At 54.4% G+C, this 24,735-nt stretch overlaps 1 protein-coding gene across 9 annotated transcripts in view; it reads left to right on the top strand.

Moving 5' to 3' along the window:
- The window catches only part of LOC112642359 (uncharacterized), a 64,459-nt gene extending 45,403 nt beyond the window's left edge, over nt 1–19,056 (top strand). The window contains exons 2-6 of one of the 9 annotated variants that reach the window (XR_007402408.1): nt 11,175–11,330; nt 13,006–13,246; nt 16,583–16,972; nt 18,087–18,254; nt 18,360–19,056. Coding sequence is in view for 5 of the 9 variants with exons in the window: in XM_025419853.3 (XP_025275638.3) it covers nt 17,768–18,254; nt 18,360–19,003 (1,131 nt within the window). In the remaining 4 variants the exon portion in view is untranslated. Of the gene's footprint in view, nt 1–1,817; nt 2,229–11,174; nt 11,331–13,005; nt 13,247–14,305; nt 16,172–16,582; nt 18,255–18,359 lie in introns of those variants that run through there. The other 8 variants (XM_025419852.3, XR_007402410.1, XR_007402409.1 and 5 more) reach the window with 8 other exon arrangements.
- The last annotated feature ends 5,679 nt before the right edge of the window (nt 19,057–24,735 follow it).

The following is a 24,735-nucleotide window of genomic DNA, read 5'->3' as shown; positions in this document are numbered from 1 at the left end:
GGGAGCCGTTCCGGAGGAGCTCTGAGCATGGAGGGCCGGACTTCAGGTAATCGGGGAGGAGGGTGAGGAGCAGGTGAGGGGGGAGGAGGGAGACGAGGGCGGCTGGAAGGGGCTGCAAGGCCTGGGGTCATCCCCACTAACTTGGTGGCGTCTGTCCACCCTCCTGCTGGGAAGGCCCAAGTTTGTGGGGCTTGGTACCCTCACTAGGTCCTCTGGGATTCCCGGCAAGGAAGACCTACCTGACCGTCGGAGGGAACGTTAATGGAAATGTCTGGAATGTGCTGTCTGACCTGGGAGCCGCTGGCCTTGCTGCTGCGGCTGTGGGGCACCCACCCAGGTGTCACTTCTGCAAAGGAGGCCCTGACCTCCCTGCTTAAAGTTGCTGCTCCTCCTCCTCCTCCTCCTAGGCACCCGATTCCCTTGTCTGGTTTTAATTTCTCTCTTGTCCTCATCACTCCGAATACACCAAGTGATTTACTTGTTTGTTTGTTTGTTTGTTTATTTATTTATCTATTTATTTATTTATTTATTTATTTATTTATTTATTTATTACTGTTGGTGTCCCCGTGAGAACGAGGGACCTCACAGGGGGCGGGACCTTTGGGTTGGCTACTGAGGTATCCCCACTGCCCGGGAGAGTGCCTGGCAGGTGGCAGGTGCTCGGTCGGTGCTTCCTGAGTGATTGGATGGGCTCCTGTGCCAGGGGATTCACCAAGTGTGTTTTGTGAATGGAAGTGTTTGCAGGATGTGTCGAGGGGCTAGTGTTTTTGATTGTGGGGTGACTATGTTTGTGGGTTTGCTCCAAAGCGCCATTCTCTGAGGCCTGAGGGGCAGTTCTCTGATAGAGCCTTCGGGTTCTGGCATCGTCAGGGGTCTGCCAACGCTCCACGATGGCTCCCCTGGAACCTCCAGGGGCTTTTCCTGACTGGCTGCCCCCTCGGTGGCCGTGGGCCTCAGCCCCAGCCCTGCCAGCTTCCTGGGTCCGTTTCCTCTTTTTCCCGTGGGCAGACAGGACCTCAAACTTAGGGAATGCCCTCACCTTGCAGCCAGTCTGCCCCTGGGGCTGAGGGTCGGCAGAGGGGGGAGCAGGTAGTGAAGGCCGGAGGATAGCCGTGCTGGCTGGTTGGACTCAGCATCTGGACACGCAGCTGCGAGGAGGGGCCTTCGGGTGCCCCTTGGGCAGGTGGGGATCCTGGCCATTGGGGGTTCAGGAGGCAGTGGTCAGTTCAGAGGTGTCAGGGCCGGGCAGCAGGTGGCTGGGTCCTGTGAAAGGCTGGGGAAGGGGGGCCAGAGGGGTCCCGTGCTTAGGCTGTGGGCGAGTCCGGAGCTTAGGATGCACAGGTGGAGATTAGCCCCGGGGGGCCAAGACGAGGACCCCACTGGTCCCAGTCTTCAGGGAGCAATGGGCTTGGTGCCTCAGTCCTTTTCTTTATGTGACACTGGTGGGCACAGAGCTGCCGGGAGGTGGGGGTGAGGCGCGGCCACCGCTGTGCAGACACCATCAGGACCCAAAGGTGCCCAACCGAGTGAACGCAGGGCCGAGGCCAGAAAAGACAAGTGGGAGAGGGCCGGGGACAAAGTCTCCCCCCTTTAGGCCGGCATTTAGGAACTATTGTGTAGTATTGAGAGTGCGGTGTTCGGAGTCCGAGCTGTGCTTCGCTCACACTCTCCAGCTGTGTGACCTTGGGAAGGTCACTTAGCCTCTCTGCACCTTAGTTTCCTTGGAGGTAAGACGGAGATACTTTTTATTTCATAGTGGGATTGGAAGGATTAAGCGGTTATTAATACTGTTATTGTTTTATGGAAACAGTTGCACAGGGGCGCCTGGGTGGCTCCGTCAGGTGAGTTCCTGACTCTTGATTTTGGCTCAGGTCATGATCTCAGGGTCGTGGGATCGAGCCCCGCACTGGGCTCCGTGCTCAGCAGGGAGTGTGCTGGAGATTTTTTTTTCTCTGTCTCTCTCTCTTTCTCAAATTAATAAATAAATCTTTAAAAAGAAACCCCAACAAACTCCACAAACAAGTGCACAGATCCGGGAAGGGAAGACTGCCTTGACAGGAGTTCACATCAAAGAGACCCAGGGCTTCGGCTGACCTCGGGTTCGGGTTTGGGCCTGGTTTGGAGGGTGACGCCGGTGATACCTACAGAGGAGAAGGCAGCGGTCCTTAGAGCCAGCATGGGTTCACCAGGAGCCGGCAAATCTTTCGGATTCTCGACAGCCCCATGAGGTGGGTGAGGAAAATGGGCTCGGGTGTTATTCTTTGAGCGCCGTCGTGAGCCGGGTTATGTCACACACGATCCTGCTCTTCACCTGTTGGGCCCTGGAGGTGACCATCCCTGTGTTACAGACAAGGCATGGAGGGCCCGGGAGGTCAGATGACTTTCCCAAGACTGATGGGGCTGGGATTCAAGCCTGGAAATTCCTGTCATTTCACACCGCCTCCTGAGACACCAGCTGGGGTCTCTCCGGCTCTCAAGGACCTGATGGATGGCCGTGGGGGGCCTGGAGGGGGCTCCCCTCTGGCTGAATGGCAGCCTCCGAATGTTCCTGTGGGTCTTTAGAGGCAGCTGTGGGGCTCTGCTTTCTACCCTTTTCTGACCAGTATATGCCAGGGACCCAAAAGGAGATGTAAAGGGTGTTGGCCTGTAACACCCGGAGGTGATGGAACAGAGAAGAAGGACAGAGCAAAGCTGGATCGCAAAATCAGGATCCTGAAAGATCTCAACAGTGTGGAGTGATAAGGTGGATGCTGGGGCCCATCCTGACTACTAGACAATATGAGAAAGGGATTTATTTAAGAGTTCAAGGGACAGTAAGCTCAGTATGAGTCACGAGGCTACATTAATAAAGGTATGGGTTTGGGGCAAGGGAGGGGGACCACCATCTGGGCCCAGCCAGCTTTTGCCCCCTGGGCAGTCTCTGTTGTACATACTTGAAGGTCAGGTTCTTCATCTTTTAGGGGAGTGTTGGGGAGGGGCAGTACCCTCTGGGGTTGGACCCTTGCACTCCATCCGGAGCAGCCCTCCAAAATGACAACCCTGAAGATGGGAAGATAGCAGCAGATTTTCTGAACTTTCATTTGAGCAGCCAGTCCTGGATCTGATCTTTCTGCTCAACTAGCCTCATCTGGGGAGAGGAAAGCGCTGGTCCCTGGATGTTCAGGCCCTGGGTGGCTGGGTGGGTGGGTGGGAGTCCGGGTTCTCTTGGCCACCGGCCAGGTGTAGTCACCGCCTCTCCAGCTCTCTCCTTCCCCTCTCAGAGCCTTATCCTGCAGGTCAGTGCTTTGCCCAGGCCTGGTGGGCCGGGTCCTTCCACGCTGGAAGGTGGGCAGGAGCAGAGAGCCTTGCAAGTTGCTCATGTCGGGGCTGGATCTCTGCTCGAGCTGGGGTGTCACCTGCCAAGCTGAATTCGGCACAGGAAGCGCCTGGCTGGGAGACATACTGTTTAATTTGGAGGTTCTGTTCCACTCTGAAATGCACTTCTTCTGGCAGCTGCAGTGAAGTGAAGCTGTTGAGCTTCCCTCTCTCATGCCAGAATCACAGCCACTTTTTCCTGAGAAAGAAACAGGGCTGCAGACAGTTTTACTCATTAAATACTTCTTTTCCCTTTTAAATCTGTTTTTATAAAAAAATTTTTTTTTGCATGAACAGAAAAGTGAAACGGGTGATATTAAAATAAACAAGGCATTTGAGATAGGAAGGTTAAAGCAGATTGTTGGGGGTGGGGAAGGGGGTTGGATACGCCCCGCGTTTCTGCACACAGGCTGCTCATAGCCTGTTGCAAACGGGAGCGAGAGAAAATGTCCACGAGTCTGCCCACCTCCCAGCCCAGGGGAGCTTTTTTTCTTCTTTTTTCCTCCGAGTGTCTTGGGGAGTCCGCGAGAAAGGCGGTGGGGAAGGGTGCTGTCATGTATCGAGAGCCCACTGAGTTCGGGGCCTCCACCATGGGTGACATCATTCAGTTTCAGGGCGACCCCGGGAGGTAGGACCCATTTTATAGATAAGGAAGGTGGAGGGACAGATGGATTAAGAGCAAGCGGTCAGGCATGTACAGAACTGGGATCTGACCCTGCACGCGAGACCCGAGACCCCAGATACCATGTTGTTACCCCGAGCAGTTAGGCAGGGAGCTGGAGGTTGGAGGAGGAGGAGGAGGAGGAGGAGGAGGAGGAGGAGGAGGAGGAGAAAGACGAGGCACTGGCCAGCCCCGAGGAGTGGGGGTCCTACCTGGCGAGACCGAGGAGCACACTGACCGCTGGGAGCGAACCAAACCCTCGCTGCTGGGTTCTGGCCAATGCAGGGGGTTTGGGGGAGGGTGTGGGGCGTGGGTGGGTTTGACGTGCTAACCAGGATGGGCTGCCTGGAGGTGCGACACCCTGGGAGCTGAATGGAGGTGATGGAATGGCCTCGTTGTCACGTGAGCAAAGACAGGGATGGTGCTAACGTAGCTTGGGTGTGAGGAGGTGAGTCGGGGTAGTCAGGGTGGTTGGGCTGGAATCAGGGGATCAGGGTGGGGAGTGTGATGCCGAGAGGGAGCCCTGGGCTGCGATGCAGGTGCCTGGTTCTTGTCCTGGCTCTGCCTCTGCTGGCCTCATGGGTGATCTGGGGCAAATCCCTTTCCCTCTCTGGGCCTTCGATTTTCTTTCCATAAAATGATGCACTTGAGCTGGAAAGCCCCTAAGGACCCTTTTAGGGTCCCATGAAGGGAGAGGGGGACTGTAAAATCCAGAAGGCGTAGACTGTGAGTACTTGGCATTAGAACCGTCACGAGATACTAGTCTCAAAGGCCCCCAGGAATCACCTTGTGGATCATCTTAGTTCAGTCTTAAAGAAGTTTTCGGGGTGAAGGGAGGGGAGGTGGGAGCGGGTGGGGGTGTGGGGTGAGCAAGGCCTGGACGCCGTGTAGAGGACACCGAGAAGTCTGGTGAGGTTCCAGAATCAGCACCAACATGCAGCAAAGAGGTGAGGGATCAAACGGGAGAGGGAGGTGAGGCCAGACCTTGGAGGACCAAGCGCTGGTCCTCCTCTGGGTAGTGGGGAGCCCTGGAAGGGAGGCAAGGGACGTGAGCTCAGAGGGGCAGCTTTGACAGGTCAGGTGGGCAGCGTGGATGACGCGTTTGGCAGAAGAGGTTGGAGTGGGTACGAGCCTGGGGGCGAGGCAGAGGGGCAGTAGGGTGCGGCGGGTCCGCGCGGGGGGGAGAGGGTGACGGTAGGTGGCCGGTGCCTCTGGTCAGGAGGCACTAGGACGGGAAGGGGATGCGGTTTGTTGATTGCTTGCCTGTGAGGAGCAGGGAAGGAGGGTCAGGGCCCTGGGCGTCTGGGCTGGCGGGTCTCACCGAGATGAGAAACCCTGGGGTGGGATGGGTTTTTGGGGGAAAGAAGGTGAATTCTGTCTTGGATTTGGCGAGTTTGAAGTCAGCCTAATGGCTCCGTCATTCATTCGATCACTCTCGTTTCTTCATTCATTCTTTACTGAGCGTTCACTGCGTGCCCCGCGCGGACGCTGCCTTCGAGGTGCACGGCCCAGAAAGTTCTTCCTTGTGCGGATCCTCGCTCGGCCTGCTGGACTGGGGCGCCCTGGTCTTCTTTTGCCCTTCGGGACCTCATGGGGGTCTGTCCACCTGCGGGGAGTAGAGACCGGTAGTCCTGGCTCCCCGTGTTGTCTCTGCCTGGGGAACTTGGGGCTGTGGGCAGAACATGGATTTAGAAAGTTGTAAGGCAGTGGATATGGGTCCCGAGTGCCTTTTCTTGGGGTCTCATCTGTTGAGTGTTTTTTTTTTTAAAGATTTTATTTATTTATTAATAAGAGACACACACAGAGAGAGAGAGAGAGAGAGAGACAAAGGCAGAGGGAGAAGCAGGCTCCATGCAGGTTGCCCAATGTGGGACTTGATCCCAGGACCCCGGGACCATGACCTGAGCCAAAGACAGATGCTCAACCACTGAGCCACCCAGGTACCCTGTTGAGTGGGTTTAATAAACCCTGTCTTATAGCAGCAGGAGTGGGAGTGGGTTCCTGTCGGCCCTGGAACCCACGAGGGCCTCGCTTCCTGAGCCTGTGGCCTGTAACATCCCCCGGGCGGCTCGAGGGTGACCGCGGTGGGGACCTGTACACCCCAGGGATGGGCCAATGCTACAAATCCAGCCTCTTCCTTCCTTCCAGCCTGCTCCTTGTAAACATTTACCAGCATCCCGCTGCTTACGGACTCACGGCGAGGATGCTGGATGTCAAGCACCTGGCACATGGCACCTGCTCGGCGTACAGTAGGAGCCTCATAAGTGCGACTTTCTCCGTAGACATCCTCCTGTATGGGAAAAACTATTGCTTCATTCCCTCCGAGCAATACCTCCCCTTCAGCCAGGGACCATTCCCTCTCTTTTCTTTTTTTTTTTTTTTTTTTTTTTTTTTTTTTTTTTAATTTTTTTTTTATTTATTTATGATAGTCACAGAGAGAGAGAGAGGCAGAGACACAGGCAGAGGGAGAAGCAGGCTCCATGCACCGGGAGCCTGATGTGGGATTCGATCCCGGGTCTCCAGGATCGCGCCCTGGGCCAAAGGCAGGCGCCAAACCGCTGCGCCACCCAGGGATCCCCATTCCCTCTCTTTTCTCAAGTGACATGGCTTGGGCGGAAGCTGCCCCTGGCCCCCACGGAGGGGTGGGCTCAACAGGATGGGGATTTTGGAGCCTTCTGAGTCTGGATTTGAATCTTGGCTCTGCCCCCCGCTGCTCACTGTGTAATAACCCTGGGCGAGTTATTTAATCGCTCTGAACCTCAATTAAGTCACCTGTAAACTGAGGACGGACATGCCTCCTTCATTAAGTTGTTGTGGAGATGAAATGAGGTAATGGGTGTGTGTGGGTGCGCAGGGACCTGGCAGCGAGGCGGCAGTTTCAGTGGGAGCCCGACGGACGCCGGTCTCCTTCCCTGAGAAGTCCAGTGTGGACTGGGGGTGGGGTGGGGGTGCTGCTCCGACACTGGGGGTGGGGGTGGGAGGGGGAATCAGGGTTGCAGCCTTGGGAGAGCTCTCTCCCCATGGAACATGCAGGCGGGAGAGGCCGTGGGCCGTAGACCCTCCAAATGTATTCTGAGTGCAGCGGAGGGGAACTCCCCGGGCCACGGTTCAGCTTCCAGGGCCCTCACCTGCAGATCTGCAGATAAACGCCTACCAGCAGCTCAGCTCGTGGGTTTCTGGGGCGGCTGTGGCAGCCCGGGCCGCACTGATTTACCACCCCAGCCCCAAGCAGATTAAATCACCCAGAGTCATTTGAATTGTACCCGGCCTTGTCACACAAATCTTAGAAACTGCTGTCTGGCAAGAAAACTTTCTCTGTACTTTTTTGGAGCAAGTCTCAGAGCTCTAGAGATTGAAGTGAAGTGGGAAGAAGGAGGTGATGCCACGGGGGTTTCTGCATCTTGGGGTCGGGCCTGGGATGGCGGTTGGAGGAGGGAGCGTGGGGTGTGTGTACGTGTACGAGAGAGAGAGCGAGCTCATGAGCTTACTGCAGTGGCATTTGGGGCAACATCATCTCTGGCTGTGTGACATAGGGCAAGTCACTTAACCTCTCTGAGGCTCAGAGGATTGTTGTGGAGATCAAAGGGCCTACCTTGTATAGAGTGTTCTGTAGAGTTTATTAACCAATTCTGTGATTACTAATTAGGAAGAATAGACAGATGATTATATAAATAAATTCTACACGGCAGTGCTAACCATGTGTTGAGCTGAGAGTTAGGACTCTGGGAGCTAAAAGGGAGCAGGCACATTATCAGAACTCTGGGGGCTTGACTTAGGCCTTCAAGGAAGCCTGAGTGCCAGGAGAGTGACTCAGAAGGGGTTGTAGTGCATTTGAGGTTGTCAACACCTGACCCGTCTCCAGTGGTGTGTACGGCTCCGGAGAGGAGTCCTGATTGGCATTCAAGATAACTTTTCTCCCCCAGACCCATTTTTGGCACATGGGTTGGTTCTAAAGCAATCAACACACACATTTCCCCAGTCACAGGGATTGGTTTAGATTGGCCCAGTGAGATGAAGGCCAGAATTTTTGTTAGATGACTAGAGAAAGACATCCAATCTCTCTATCTGGGTTTGGATGAGGTAGCTTGTGGATTTAATTTCTGGCAGGCATCTGGTGACTGGGAACACAACCGGAGACGACTGTAAACATATGGAGGTGGGAAGAGCCTGAAACATCACAGAAAAATGTTGTCCCAGCCCTGATCAAACTGTGCCTGACGCCTGTTGCATCTCGACTATTCTATTAAGTTGAGCTGCCAACTCCACTTTATTAAACCCATTTAGATTTTAATTTTGCATTCCTTGTGACTAAAATCTGTATTAGGGATCTGGGTGGAAAGTGAGGACCTACCTGGTGTCAGGCAGCTACCAGTGAGGAGGACTTCTAGGCTGGAGCAAAGGGATGGGAGTGTGTGTTGGGCGGGGGTGGCAGGGGGCTACTGGAAGTAAGGCTGGGAGAAAGTTTGGAGTTGAATAGTGGAAGATCTCAGACACAGGTTTAGAATTTGGGCCTTCATTCTGTAGGCAGTGGGGGATAATTGAAGACTTGTGAGCAGGGGAGGGCTTGGTAGAGTGCTGTGAGCCCAGTGGTATTGGGGACGGTCAACCTAAGAGTCAACCTAAGAGTGGGTATCGGTGGGACTGGAAGGAGGAGTTGAGGGGGCTAAGACCTAAAAATCATCATTTACGATACTGCCCATAGTGTGTGGATTACCTCACCTAGTGCTTACAAGACTCGCCCCCCCCCCACCTTTTTTGAGTTTCAATAATCTTGAATAACTTGACAAAATTGTATGGTTGCTAAATGACAGTCGGAACCGGAACACAGGTCATCTGACTTCAAAGCCTGTACCCTGGTTCATCCTGTTTGTGATGACACAGATGACAATTTAATAGGGGCTGGACCAGAACAGTGGTCACAGGAGTAGACAAGATACTCAGGAGACATTAGGTTGATGAAACCCTAGATATATTCTTATTAAAATTAGAAGCTAGACCATGGCAGCTGTTGTTATCAGTATTTTTAAAAACACTTTTCCTAAAGTGCTAGGCATTATAATTAGACAAGAAATAAAAAGGATACATATTGGAAGAGGAGAGCAAATAATCATAGTTTGCAGATGAGATGGTTATTTATCTGGAAGACCCAAGACCATTTCTTGAAAACAGTCGGAAACCATAAATTTTAGTAAAACGGCCAGTAACAAAACAATATACAAAAATGAATAGCTTTTCTATTTATAAAATGACTACCTAGAAGGTAAAATAAAAGGCCTCATCCACACCATCAAGAAGAAAATAATAACACGAAATGTCTGGAAATAAACTTTTTGAGAAACATGTAGAATTTGCATGAAGAAAACCAGAAAACCCTCCTGAGGGATAGAAAAGAGACTTGGATAAATATCCCTAGTTCTTGGGTGAAAAGATTTAATGCTGTAAGTCTGTCTGTGCTCCTTAAGGGAATGTACAAAATTAAGATAATCCAATCAATACCTCAATAAGATTTTTTTTTAATTTGACAAAAATTACTATAAAGCTAACCCAGAAGAGTAAAAAAGTAGAGTAGTTAGGGAAATTCTTGAAAAAGAAAAATGATGAATATGTATTCTCTCAGATATGAAAATGTTTTACAAAGGGACAATAATTTTTCTCAAAGATTTATTTATTCATTCATGAGAGATGCAGAGAAAGAGAGAGAGAGAGAGAGAGAGGTAGAGCCACAGGCAAAGGGAGAAGCAGGCTCCATGCAGGGAGCCCGACGTGGGACTCGATCCCAGATCCTGGGATCATGACCTGAGCCAAAGGCAACTGCCCAACTGCTGAGCCACCCAGGCATCCTAAGGGACAATAATTAAAACTTCTTATGTAAGAATAGATCATTGGGACAGAATAGAGAGTCTGGAAAGGATCCAAATATTTAAGGGAATTTTGTGTATGACAAAATGGCATTTCTATCATGTTGGGAGAATATGGCTGTTTTATCAATGGTGTTGGCATGGGCCAGCCATTACAGCGCAAGCTGGTTTTCTATTTTACTCCAATAAGACCAACCATGAAGACGATGGAGTCTTTATGAATATGAATGAATACATATGAATGACTATTTTGGTCGTCTTAAGGTGGGGATGTTCCTTCTAAGCATGATGGGATATCCAGAAATCATAAGAAAAGATTGATACATTTGAATACATGGAGATTAAAAATTTAAGTACCTGAAAGACCATTAAAAGAAAAGGAAGAAAGGGAAAGCATATACGAAAGATAATTATTTAATGTGGTCTCAAATGTGCAAAGAACCCTTACCACTCATTGAGAAAAAGATAAATAGCGCATTAGAAAAATGGGCAAAAGACATGAACAGGCAATTCACAAAGAAAATCATGACAAATGACCAGAAAGAAACCATGAAAAGATACTCATTTACTTTCACTAATAATTTAAACAATGACAGTAAAAATATGTGTCTTTTGCTGTCTGTTGATTTGAGACAACAAACAGCAAACATTGAAACCCGGGGCTGGAGAGGGTGTGGACAGATGTGCTAGGGCACTGTGGATGGGAAGTGCATTGTTGTACGTTTGCAAAAGGGCAGAGCAGCACAATTGGAAATAGCATCCTTTTATTGCAGCAATTTCGTCTATAGGATTTTCATCCTAAGGAGATAATTGCAGAAAATAAGCAAAGAGATATGCACATGGGTATTTACCACAGTATTGTTTATGAGAGTAAAATCTTGACAACATTCTAAAGGATCAATAGAGACCCAGCTAAATAAAATATGATACATACATACAATGGAATACTATGAAGTAATTAAAATAATTTTGTAGAACTCTATTTATTGACATAGAAAGATGTCTATGACATATTGTTGAGAGAGAAAAGCAGGTGTCAGTGAGAACAGTATGTATAGTACAATCCCTCGTCTATAAATTATATACATAGATCTCTGTGTGTATATATGCATAGAGATATGTCTGGAAGGCTGTTCACCAAAATGCTGGAGTGGTTATATCTGGGTGGTAGGATTTTGAGTGATTTTCACTTTCTTTTTCATACTTTTAAGTATTGGTTTGATTTTTTTTTATCTACTGATGATATATGAGGTGCTTCAGTCAGAAAAAAATAATACAGCTATTTTTATTTTGGAAATTAGGTAAATATTAAATAAGAGGACTCGGCACGTGGTGGTTTAATGGATGCGGATCAAGAGTCAAGACGCCAAGCCAAGAAAGAATTTGATCCTGGAGCCTGGGAGGATTATGCATTGTGGAAAACCCAGAATGAGAGCTGATTCTGGAGGAGAGAGGAGGTGCTGGGTTTTCAGAGCTTTGGCTTGTGGCGGCCACCTGTAGGCCACAGTGCTGCCTCTTAGGAGGCTGATCCTAGGGGCGCACGTGAGGGGCACAGGGGGCTTCTCCCAAAGACCAAGCTGTGGATGAGATCTCACAGGGAGGGAATGCATGGGCAGGAGGAGCAGGAGAAGGCTGGAGATTGGGCCCTGGAACGTGGCCACATTTATGAGATGGAAGAAGAACTGCATGAATGGTCAGGAAGGCGAAGAGCCACCAGGGGCATAGATGGTCTCGGAATTCCATGGGGTGGGGGTGAATTTCCAGAGAAAGGTCAACCATATCTAATGCTGCAAAGGCATTGACACCAGGGAGAGGGTACAGGACTTGACAAATGAGAGTCTGTTGGTGACCTTGGAGGGAGCAGTTTGGGTGGGGGAATGGGGCCACGCATGGGCATGTGTGGGAGAGTTGGGGTGTTTGTTCTGGGAGAAAGGAGTGTTGTAGCTTGGGGGAGTAGTTTGGAGGGAAAGGGACTGAGCTTGGTTGGGGGATGGTATTAACAGGCCTGGGTGCCACGCTGCCCACTCTCCAACACTAGTTGGCATCGCTAACCATTCTATAGAACCCAGGGAAGCTTCGATGCCTTTTTCTCAATAGCCAGTCCAGGGAACCCCTCGAATCTACTGGACTGGGCCAGGGAGATGAGCCTCTTTTCCATGCCTGGGCTTGACCACATACTTGAAGGATGATGAGAAGGCAGGCATGGAGGGAGTGATTAAAGGTAGAGCCAGGGCTCCCTCATGCAGGTATGGACTATGGCCTTGGCCCCAAAAGACTTCCAGATCTGGAGCTCAGGATGATTGGAGTGCTCCCCCTGTGACTCTGCGGGGACTGGATGCTAGAACAAATGTATGCTTTGCATGATGCTGTGCAACAGCCTCGACTGTGTGTGAATCCCTGGTTGGTGCTCTGATACTTTGGGGGCTTGCCATGGCCTGCCATCTTGTTGTGCAGGGAAGGCATAGCAGGGACCCATTGTCTGGAACACCTGGTTGGGCGTCTACCTGTGGGCTCCAAAACACCTCTGGGCATCTACCTGCGGGCTCCAAAAGCAGGGTCTGAGAGCAGAATGAGGAGCTGAGGCTCAGTCGTGGCTTGTTGGGGGTACTTTCAGAGGAGATGCTCAGTGGGATTCAGCTGCCCATCCTCCTGATGGTGTTTTGACCACATCAAAACTGGGGAAAATGGGGTCTTGGACAGTGAAGGTAAAGACTCTTCTGGACAGACAATTGGTGGTCAGACCTTGTATGGAGCAATGGAGAAACAGAGGCATACGGCAGAGCTTCACTTACAGCAGAGGACCAGAGAGGGGACAGGCCCAGGCATCAGGACCAATGGAGGAGAAATGTTGAAGGAGCTCAGGCCAAGGAATTAGATATTTGCTTTTAACATGCTGGAAGCAGTGTTTCCTAAAATGTGCTCTTTAGGACCCTGGTTTCTTGAGGTCGCTCTACAGAAAAGGCTTCTGTGAGCAAATAGATGCCTGAAATGAAGCACCTTCTCAGCTCAGTTTAAGTGTGAGCACAGGAAAGGCTCAGAGAAGTCCTGCAGCAAAGAAACTGATATAGAATCTTCCCAAACTTATTTGACCACAGCAACATTTTAAATTCAGCACCCATTTCCCTTCTGCAGGACTGGTGGCTGACCTGGGACAGACAGGGCGACGTGTCCACGCGGTCCCAGGGACGACGCCTGGGCCGATTCAGGGATGTCGCCAAGAGGCAGAGTCTGGCTCCGTTCGAGGAAGAACTGTGCACTGATTGCTGATATTCTAACCACGAAGGAGGCAATAAAGGAGTTTCCGTCCCCGGAGGAGGCCTCGAGCAGAGGGTGGACTTGCTGAAGATGCTGCAAGAAGGGACCCAGGCTCCAGGTGGGTGTCATCCTTGATTTCTGGGGCGGAGAGGGGGGTCCATGAATCCTGAGAGAGGGGCTGTGTGGCTACCCAGAGGTGGTGCTGCTCCCTCGGAGCCTGTCCCCCAGCTTGTATTGCTACGTCCTCGGCCCAAGAGTACTTGGGATGCTTGAAATGAGCAGTCTGAGAAGGTAAGATGTGAACACATAAATATCCTCATTAAGTCCCAAATACACATCCCAAACTTTACATAACCAGAGCAGCAGCTGGAGACGCCCACAGCCCTAATTGGGTTTCTGTACTAAGAGAACGTCTTCTCCCCGGCTCTGCTTATCCCATTCACGTAGGTAATTACCAGAGGGAGCCAGCTGTGGGGGACCGGTGGGCAGGTGGGCACCCACCCTCGTGGGTGCACCATGAGGATGGGGTGCCGGGGGGCTCTGAACCCCTCTGCTCTCTTCGTGGGGGGCAGGGCCTGGGGACAGGAGGCCCAGACTGAGCTGCTGGGACAGGGCGCCTGACCCCCTGGGGACCTGACAAGCACGTTCAAGGTGGTGGAGAAGGCCTGGCAACGGGAGTGGATGGAAGGAGATGCTTCTGTTTGCCCAACGGCTCAAGGTGCCCTGTCTGAGTCCGTTGGCCAATCAGCCAACCGCGGCCCCTGCCCCCAGAGCTCAGAGCCGTGCGGAGGAAAGAGCTATGGGCAGGACAAGCTGGCATCAAGGCAGGCTGTCAGGACTGGGAGGGTGGGTGGCACGGGGAGCCCGACTCTGTCGCAGAGAAAGAGGTCAGAGCAGACCTCCCGGAGTGAGAGCCAGTGGGATTGACCCAGAGAGAGGAGTCACCTGCATGTGGGGTGGGGGTGTCTCCTTCTGCTAAACGGGGGCCAAGGTGACCGTGGACCTCTGGCCCCTGCATCACCCCCCCCCCCGTATGCCCTCCCCCAGCCTCTGGTCTCTGGTCACCGCCCAGGAGTCGCAAAGCCCCTCTCGAGACTCCTCCAAGGCAGTGTGAAGCGTGGGAGCAGGGCGGGGTGGGGGTCGGGGTGAGCCCCTCTTCGGAGGGGTGCTGGGGCCCCGGCGCGCTGCCCACCAGGCTTCCCGTGGGTGGCGGGTGTGACTTCTCTTCTCTCCGAGCAGCCAGCTCCGTTCCCCCAGCCCCGAGTGGCAGCTCCTCGGGCCGGAAACAATGTGCTTTCTCCACGCCTGGGAGTGGAAGTCAGCAGTTTGGCACCGTCTGGCTGGCAGCCTCCACCGGCTTCCTTTGGCACTTTATTGGCAAAGGCGGTGACATTTCTTTCAGTTGGGTGGGTGGAGCTGTTATGCAGACTCCCGCTCTCCTCATTCGCCAGATGAATATTCATGACTCAGGCAATCTGTACCAGCCAGACTTTCCTGAGGGCGGCAGCTTTTCTTCTCTTCCTCTCTCTCTTTTTCTTTCTCCTCTCCTTCCCAGCTCTTTGGAAAGCTGGAGTACAGCTATATTTAATTTACAAATACGGAGCTATTTAGCTTGCCTTTTGGGGTGCAAGCCCTGGGGAGGAGATGCTAGTGGGGGGGTGAGGAGAAAGGTGGTGGAAGCACTGGGTCCCTGACCTCGGGCTTCTAGGTCCCCGGGGCCCAGATCATGGGAAGCCTTATGGGCCTGGGAAGCTCCCTTTGAGCTTGGCATCTTGGTGCCCACATCCCTGAAGATGCAGCAGCTTGTGGCACCTCGGTCCACACCGGCCGCTGAGGTCGACGTGGAAGTCGGAGGAAGCGTGCTGCTTTCCCGCTCAATGCATGGCAGGCCCCAACGAGGTATCATGGGTCCCCCGACCCCCCTACCATGCTCTCCTGCTTGCTCAGCTCCACCCAGACCCCCTCCCAGCCCCAGACAAAAACCCAGAAGGCACCGGGCATTTACTAGTCCTTGCTTTTCGGAGAACCAGTCCCTGCTTGGGGTCCAGTTCCCTGCGGACACACCTGCTCCCTTTCTAGGAAGGATGGCTACCTAGCTCCTTTTGTCTCCTCCCACGGAGGCACCAGAAACTCTGGCAAAGGGCTCAGGATTTCCAGAATTTGCCAGGGAATTTGGTCCTTAGCGAGGATGTTCTCGTGTATGTCGTGTGTGTGTGTGTGTGTGTGTGTGTATGTAAATATTTACACACAGCTTAAGTGAGTCTGTATGCCTACATCTATGTTCAAGTGTTTGAGTGTGTGTCTGTATGTGTAAGGGCGTGAATGTGTATGTGGCGGGAAGTCTGGGAATGTCTGCATGTGCGAATGTGCCTCTCCCGTTAGAGTTGTGCGTGTATCTCTGTGGGTCTGGGGCGTTGTCTGTAGGGGTGCTCCTGGGGGGCAGAGACTTGCGTGCGTGGTGTGTGTGTGTGTGTACGTGCAAGTGAATTGTCGATGTGTGTACAAGTGTACGTGTGCATGTGAGCATCTGGGAGAGCGTGCGTGTGCATGCACGTGTGTGTGTGTGTGTGTGTGTGTGTGTGTGTTGGAGAGAGAGTGTCATTCCCCCTGACCTCCGTTCCCTCCCGAACCTCATCCTCTCTAGCGAGGTGGAGGGAGACGTCCCCCCGCCCCTTGCAAGTGTTACAGATTCTATCCAAGGACGGGAACAGAAGGCTTCCCAGCACAGAGCGTCCTGAAATTACTTTATATTCCCCCCTCCTTGTTTCATCTAATCAAAATAGCAGCGTTAGGCTCACCCATTCCCTCTGCCCACCGCGTAGCCCCAGGGCGGGAGCGAGGCGGGCCATCCTGTCTGACCTCCTCTGAGAGCACCTTGCAGCCCCAAGCCAAGGAGCTGTCTTCCAAATCTCCTCGTTCCACGGCCCATGCTTCAGTGGCAAGAGCCAGCTGCCTCCCTGCCTGCCAGCAACCGCCAAGCGCTTCCAGAACCCACATCCAGGCTCAGCCTCATTTACAAATATGCAAATTTGCATCTTTTCTGGTATGCAAATGGAGACATGACAAATAGCTAATTAGGGTCAAAAGAAGCACTCTGAACCAATTAGTTGTAGGGTCGATTCCTTTCTGCTGGGAGGAGACTGGCCCCTCTTGCCGCCCTCCATCCCTGCCCGCCCCCCCCAGGCCCGCACACTCTGGCCTGGCCTGTCTGACCAGGATGGTCAAAGAGCGCCGAGATGGGAGTCGATGCTCGAACCCCAGGCCCACGGCAGCTCTTCGCTGTGTGACCCTGGATGCCCTTGCCGGAACTTCAGCGTCCCCCCTCTGTGAAATAGAGCAACGGCAGTGACCTGTCCCTAAACCTCCGGCCCAGTGTAGTAAGACCCCGGGGGCAGGGAGAGGGTGGCTGAGAAGTCAGGAGCCTTTGGAAACAGTAGGGAAATTCCTCTGATAGGCACATCGCCTGTGTTCTCCCGAAGCATCCAGTCGCCCCGTCCGCCCCCCGAATTAGATGAATCAGAGGTGGTGACGGCATGGCAGCGAGTCTCCTCCCGGCTGCCAGCTCTGGCCAGTTTTGAACGTCGGCCTGCAGCGGCGCATCGAGAGGGATTTCCAAGCCAAGTCTGGATTCCCCAGAAGAGACTGTGATCGATTACTGATGTCTGCTGTGGGCAAGCCATGGGAGCCTGGCCGCTCCCCAGGTGCAGCCTTACCGACCGGGCCCCTGGGTTCTCGTCCTGGCTGCTCCCTGGAGGAATCGACTTCCCCTTTTGAACTTGCCACCCGGTCGGGATGACACAGGTGCCATCTGACCCGGGTCATCATAGGGAAGAGGCGAGAGAAGGTGAGGCGAAACCTGCCCTTTGTCCGGGGGGTGATAGGTACACTTAGGTGACACAGTTGGTGGGACAGGTACGTTGCCCCGTTTCGGGGGTGGGGAGCAGGGGTGGATGACTTGTAGTAGAGGCATCGGCCTCGCCAGGCAGGCCTGCACGGCGGCCGGGTTGCTCTTCTCTCTGCCCCTGCAGCATCTTGGCTCCCTCCCGCCACCCCCGCGTCGATGCCCCAAGCACGCTGCAACAAGCCCCGCTGGCCTGGCTCCACGGCTGGGTGTGAAATTTGGCTGAGTCGGCACCTGGGAGAATTGGGGCAATTGCCATCCTGGAGCCCGGGGCCTGGCCCGGGGCCAAAGGGCAGACTAGAGGTGGTGGGAGGGAGGGCCCGAGTGCCAGGGAGCCAAGCAGGGCTGGGCGGCTGGCAGGGGTGTGTCAGGAGAGCACCTGGCTTGAAGCTGGCCGGCCTGAGGGTGCTGAGAGCCCCAGGCCTGAGCTCGGAACAGCGCCCAGCTGTGTACGTGTGCCTGGCCATTGGCCGTGCCCGAGCACGTCCTCGAGTGTGCCCTTGTGCGTGTGCATTCGCCTCCTCTGGGAACGTGTGTTCTGGTAAATGTGCGGCTGTGCATCAATATCGGTATAAGAACAGGCATGTCTGTGTAGTCGTGCACACCTGTCCGTGTGTGCATAGCTGGGTGTGTGCCTGCACATCTGCGTGGGGGTGAACTCGGGTGCACACATCTGTCAGTATCCAGGTACGTGTGTCTAGGCATTTCTTTTTTTTTTTTTTAAGATTTTATTTATTCATGAGAGACACACAGAGAGGCAGAGACACAGGCAGAGGGAGAAGCAGGCTTTTGTGGGACTCGATCCTGGGACCCCGAGATCATGTCCTGAGCCAAAGCCAGATGCTCACCTACCGAGCCACCCAGGTGCCCCGCGTGTGTCTAGGCATTTCTGCCTGTATGCACAGGTGTCCTTTCAATCTCTGTCCCGGCGTGTGCCTCCTGGTGCGTCCACACGGGTGCATGCCTGCCCACCTCTGTCGGTATCCATGGACGTGGCTCCACGCCCTTCTGTTGGCACTGAGGCGCGCATCACTGTCAGCACGTCTGTCCTCTCCAGGGCCTCTGTCTGGGTGTCCCTGGATGTCGTATCTGTTAAGTCTGCCCCGTACGTGCATTAGCGAGTGCTTCTGGGGCTGTGCCCATCGCCTGGTGCATTTCTGGGGGTGCACCTCTACCTGCGAGGGTGTTGGGATCTACCTCCGCCTGCAGGCGTGGCTGCATCAAGGTGAGCATGATGGACTCTCAGATGTGGCTGCCATAGCTCCCTTTTTCTGTCTCCATCCTTCTTTCCTTTCCTCCTTCCTTCCCTTCTTGCAACTCCCTCTTGCAGAGCCGGCCCAGGCTGCGGTGGCGGTGACAGATGAGCCTCGGAAGCCCGCTTCAGCCTCTGGAGGGGGGCTCCCTACGTTCCTCTCCCACGTGGACTCGGCCCCAGAGCCCCAGAGGCTCCCGGCTTTCTTAACGCGAGCTGTTGCCTCGCCCGCTGCACGTGAGTCCTCACCCCAGCGGCAGCGAGAACCCGGGTCGCCTCCTCCTTCCCCTCGTGGCGCCCCTCCCAGCCCTCCTACCTGCTGGCGGGTAGCCTTTCCACCTGCTGGGACAGCTGTCGGCTTGGACTTCAGGGCACGTGTGCCCCTGCTCAGCGGTCTGTGTCTCGACGGTCCCTCTGCCATCTCTGGAACGTTCCTGGGATTTGACTGGGGGCTACTCCGCTCTTGCCCTGGCGAGACCGCCCTGCCCAGGTCCCTGGCTCAGTCCCGGGCCACTTCACTGGGATGTGGATCCCTGCACGGGCCGGCGGCTGTGCAGGGACGGGGTTCGGGGTCGGGGGTGGGGTGGGGGGCTTCCCTGTCTGCCCCGGGCTCCTGGGCCCTGGACCAGGACTGTGGTGGGTGGATCATTCCAGGGCCTCCGCTCTTCTCTTGCCATCACCATATGCCTCCCCCTCCCCTTGCCATCTCTTCCCTTCCCTGATGGTTTTGAATGGAATGTCAAATAAAATAAAAAAATTGATTAAAAGTTGCAAACGGTGTGAGTGAAAATAAAAGCACGTAAGACCAACAGGTATCACGTGAGCTTGACCGCACAGCGAAAGCAGGGTGAGCTGGCGTTTGAGGGCTGCGTCCTCCTGGCTGCAAGCAGACAGGGAGGAGCCCGGGCGTCGGTGGGATAAGGCCGCCTTGACGCCCTCCCCGGCTGCGTGGCCTTTCGGGACGAGAGCTTCCTTTTCTGTCCTTTTCTCCCAGGGGGACGAAGGACCTGCTTCCCAGGTGCGCTGTGCGGAAAGCGTGCCAGGGCCGGAAGCGGCGCCAGGTGGGCAGTTTTCCCCGCGCAGAACGCACTTAGCACCCACTGTCACAGCACAGGGCGGCGCACCGGCGTCCTCCCCGCTCCCCGGTGGCCTGGTCCCCGCGTGGCAGCCACACTGATCCTGTTAACAGACACTCAAGTCCTAGCCTGTCGCTCGCATGCTCAGGACCTTTGCTGCTTCCCATCTCCTGGGGAGGAGAGCCGAGGTCATCACCGCAGCCTCAGGGCCCCAGTGCTCCATCTCCGCACCTGTGAGGGTCTGTTTCTTCCCTTTCACTTTCCTCCAACCACACCACCCTCTTTGCTCCCCAAATCTGCCAGCCGCGTTCCTGCCTCAGGACCTTTGCGTGTGCTATGTCTTTGCTGCAATGCTCTCACCCCAGACCTCCTCACGGCTCCCTTCGCCATCCCCTTCAGGTCTGTACTCAAATGTTACCTCCTCTGCGAGCAACGCCCTTCTCTTTCTTTAGTTTTATCTACGGCTCTTAGGACACCCAGGAACACCATACTAGACTTTTTACCTATTCGTTTCCTCTGTTGCGTGCCTTCCCAAGAGAATGTAAGCTCTTTTTTTTTTTTTAAAGATTTATTTATTTGAGAGCAAGCAATCGAGTGTGCGCACACTCATGAGTGTGTGTTGGGGGGAAGGGCAGAGGGAGAGAGAGAGAGAGAAAGAATCCCCAAGCAGACTCCCTGCTGAGCATGGAGCCCGATGCAGGGCTTGATCCCAGGACCCTGAGATCATGTCCTGAGCCGAAATCAAGAGCTGGTGGCCCAAGTGACCAGCCACTCAGGCGCCCTGAGAATGTCAGCTCTTTGAGAGCGGGGATTTTTGCCTTTGTTTCCATCACCTGGCAAATAACGGGCACTCAACACGTTTTTGCTGAATGAATGAATGAACTGCTCATCGTTGGGCAGTGCCGAGTGGCTGTCCACCAGCGCGGGCAACCAGGAGTCATCATTGTCCTGCGGCTCCGGAGGGGCCGTGGCTTCAGAATGACTCCTTAGCAAGGCAGTGGGGGCTCCTCAGCCACCCCCTACCCCGTGGTCCTCCTGCTTTGGGGGGAAGCGCCCACTGGTTCCTGATGCAGCCTGAGGGCCAAGGCTGCGTCCCCCTGGGCCAGCCAGGGGGCAGGGCTCCCGGCCAGTCGCTGTCTTGTCTCCCTGCGCCACTGCTCCGAGTGCATCCAGGCCCACGGTAGCGCCTCTGGGAGGCTCATGCTCAGCTGCGGCCGAGCCTGAAGCGGGGGGCCAGCCGGGCACTGGAAGGCTGGGGTGGGGGGGTTGGCTACTAGAAGGGCGCGGGGTGGGCCGTCAGGCTCAGGGGGCAGTGGGCAGGAAGCTCTTGGGGTGCTCAGGAAGGCCGGTGCCGGGGTGTGGCTGGAGCGAGCCTGCTCCCCTGCTGGGAACTTTCTGAAGCCGGGGTTGAGTCCAGGCTATGTTCAGCCCTCGGCAATGCCATCAAGGTCGGCTTGTCCCGGAGTCCCGGAGTCACGAGTCTGGCTGTGTAGTCACCTCAGGGCACAGAAAACACAACGGTGGAGGTCAGACCTGGGTGTGGGTCTTGGTCTAGCTCATCTTTAGAGCACTTTCTTCAAAGAGGGCCGGCGATGGGGGTGGGGGCTCCTCCAGGGGTGGGAGACACACCCAGGCCAGCAGATCGCTCCAAACAGCACGTTCACGGCTAATTGTCTGGAGTCTGCAACAGACTTTTTTAACTTTTTTTTTTCCTCCCCCAAATGCCATGGACTTCTTTAGCTGGTGAAGCCTGTGGAACCTTCTCAAACAGTATTTTATTTTATTATTTTATTTTATTTTATTTTATTTTATTATTTTATTTTGTTTTATTTTATTTTATTTTATTTTATTTTATTTTATTTATTTATTTTATTTTATTTTATTTTATTTTATTTTTTTATTTTTTCGAACAGCGTTTTAAACGCACGAGATACACAGGATTACAGAGGAAACTCATTCTCCTGAACTGCAGTTCTAACCACGGACCCCAGGTTAAATGGCCAGTCTCTTTGGAGATTCTCCAGTTCTTCGAGAAGAGCACGAACCCTGGCTTCTCCCTCTGCACCCTGGGAGGGTGTGTGCATATCGCACTCAGCAGGGCTGTCCCACTGTCCTGGGGCGGAGGGAGCAGCTCTTTCCCCCCAGGCCCACAAGGCAGAGTCTGGACCCTTGGGGGGTGGGGGAGGGAGGCCACAGGGAAGGAGACGTGGGGCTGCCTGGGGGAAGGAATGAGTTCCCCGCCTCTGGGCCTCTGGGGCGGTCGGCTGGAGGCCTGTCTGCCAGGGACTCTGGGGTCAGGGTGTGGTGGGTGGGTGCTGCTCGGGTGGGAGAGGATTTTTTGGTTGATCTAGCCCGAGGTCCTTTTGCAGGTGGACCTAGGAGGGGTGCCGGGGGCTGGTGGGTCTTTCTCCTTTGCGGAGCCCTGACCACGCGTGCCACCCTGGGGTGACAGGATGAGCATGGCCTGCTGGCTTCTGCTCACCGGGCCCAGGCAAGCAATCTGTACCCGGGCCGCCCCAGCCTCTCCTTAGGGTCAGCAGCTGGCCCTGGTCTTTTGAAGACGCTGGGATTCGGGCTAAGGAAACCTCTTGCTATTCTGAGTCTGCACCCCGGGGCCGTTCGTGGGAGTGGGGGGCTCCGAAACCATACCCCACAGCCTCCCTGCAGCTGCCTAGAGTTTCAGGTCAGAGCCTAGGGTGTGGTCCCTCCTTCTTGCCTGTGTGACACTTTTGCCCTCCCCAGAGCCTCAGACAGTGTGAAGTTGCCTGGGCCAACCCGCTGTGGTGTGGAAGGAGTAACTGAGGGTGGGCCTTGGCCCGAGTCACATAGCCTCCGGGTAGCAGAGTGGGTTGTGGAACCTCGGTGCCGGACTGCCTCCTGCTGCTGAGCAGGCCAGGCCGGGGCAGGAGGGGTGCAGCAGGGAGGCAGCCTTGGGTCCCTCTTGACAACCACATCATGCTTCCCACCTGAACCACTCCGCGGGGCGGGGGGGGGGGGCTGGAGGGGAGCCGGGGACCGGTCTATTAGCTTTCTCCCGCTGTCCCCCGAGGGTGCATTTGTCTGTTTTGCATTTTTTTTTCCAGGCTGTAGTTAGACAACTCCCGGTCCTGGGGGGCAGCGCTGCAAAGAGAAAATGTCAGGGCGACACGCCGCCAAGATAACATTAGCGAAATATCAAGTCCTTTATGATGTCAGGAGGGATTCCTGCCTGCGGCCGGAGCTGCCTAATGACATCATAAAATAGGCCTGCGGCAGCCACAGCCCCCCTGAGTCATCAATCAGGCCTGTCTGCCGAGAGCCCCAGCACACGGGGCGGTGGGGGGGGGGTGCAGGGTTTGAAACTCAGAGGGGCCCCCCACGCAGCCGCGCGGGGCTGAGCTGAGGGGCTGAAGGCACCCACGGCCCCTAGGATGCATCAGCCCCCTGGGGGCAGGCGCGTCCCCTGCGCCCCTGGCCTGGGGCTGAGTCACCCATGGGCTCCCCGGGAAGCCTCTGTCCAGGCCACAGTACTGCAGTGGTGCTGAGCGGGAGATGCTGAGGGAGAGGAGGGGGCCTAAGCCTGGGCTTTCCATTCGCTGGTAGCATTAGGGACAGACAGGGGCCCTCTCGTCTGGAGCAGTGATGGGACCACGGAAGGAGACAGATGGATGGAGGAGGTCTGGGACCCTCCTGCGGCTGCTGCATGTGTCCGTCCCTCTCTCCATACCTGCGGGTGTTTACAACACGTATACCGTGCAAATGGATTATCCACGTCTGCGTTTGCCTGGGGATGCCAGCCGACTCCCGCCTGCTTCCTCTGCGTCAGAGTCTCTGTCTGTCCTTACACCTCTCCGTGTGTCCACGTGCTCATGCTCATGTGTGTCAGATGTCTGCGGGATGTGGGCAAGGAGATGCGGAAGGGGATCCGGGAGACCGAAGAGAGGAGGACCCCAGAGTGTGAGGGTGTGTGTGTGTGTGTGTGTGTGTGTGTGTGTGTGTCAAGCACTTCTTACCACCCTTAGCTGAGAACTTCCGATTGTACTAGAATCGCCTGGGGAGATTTAAAGAACTACCCATGCCCCAGTCTCACTTCAGAGCAATTAAGCCAGGATCTCTGGAGACAAAGCTCGGGTAGTGGTATTTTTAAAGGCTCCCCAGGTGGTTCTAAAGTGCAACCCAGGTTGAGAATTGGGGTGTCGAGAGCCTTGCTATTCCAAGGAGGGTGGAGGTGTCCATGGACTAGCACCTGCCTCACCTGAGAGCTTCTAAAAAATGCAGACTGTCAGGCCCCTCCCAGACCTTCTGAGTCCTGTCCTACCCTGCCTCCCCTCCACTATCTCTGTTTAATGGCATCCCCAGGTGATCTGCACATGAAAGGTTGGGGAGGGTAGAGCGGGGCTTCTCAACTAATGAAGATCTAAGAGTTCCTGATTTAGTAGGTCTGGGGTGGGGCCTGAGAATCTGCTGTTCTAGGGAGCTCCCAGGTGATGCCAATGCAGCACCCTCGAACCATCGGCTTTGCTGTCGTGTGTGAGGGAGGCAGACAGAAGGAGAGCGAGTGGGAGGTGTGTTGGGGGTATGAGGATGGGAAGGAAGGGGAAGTCTCCAGTCATCCAGGAAGACCATGTCCGCCCCCCCAAAAGTGAGGCCTGCCATCATCTTGGGTCCTGGATTTCCCTGGCTCAGGGACTAGTCCAGGGATGAGGACAGTAAGGAGGAGAACAGGGCACATAAGCAAGTCTCCTGGTCTCCTGAGAGCTGCTGGCGTTTGTCCTTTCTGTTTCCTAAGGAGCCCCCTCCCTACCCCACCAGTCTGTCAAGGAAAAGGGTCCAGGGCTGAAGTAAAAATTTTTAAAAAGGGGTGCCTGGGGATCCCTGGGTGGCTCAGCGGTTTGGCGCCTGCCTTTGGCCCAGGGCGCGATCCTGGAGTCCCAGGATTGAGTCCCACGTCGGGCTCCCTGCATGGAGCCTGCTTCTCCCTCCTCCTGTGTCTCTGCCTCTCTCTCTCTATGTCTATCATAAATAAATAAATAAATCTTTAAAAAAATAAGCCTTTTAAAAGAAAGGGGTGCCTGGCTGGCTCATTAGTAGCACATGTGACTCGATCTCGGGGTTGTGAGTTCGAGCCCCGTATTGAGTGTAGAGATTAATTAAAAAACTTAAAAAAAAAAAAAAGCATCCAGAGTGGGACACTTCTTTGTTCCCGAAAATCCCAGGCCAAAGAACCAGGTTTTCTCAGAGCCGAGGCTCATCAAATGCCCTTTCTTGGGGCTCCAGCAGGCCGCGGGGATGCACCGTCACCAGAACAGTTGCATCCAGTTTGCCTGGGACGAGCCCCGAGCCTGATCTCAGCCGTGGGATTCTCATCCTTTCGTTCTCAAAAGTTTGCCCTATGGTTT

Source organism: Canis lupus, chromosome 15, assembly GCF_003254725.2.
Source record: "Canis lupus dingo isolate Sandy chromosome 15, ASM325472v2, whole genome shotgun sequence".
Lineage (NCBI taxonomy): Eukaryota > Metazoa > Chordata > Mammalia > Carnivora > Canidae > Canis > Canis lupus.
This window is presented reverse-complemented; position numbering and strand designations above follow the sequence as displayed.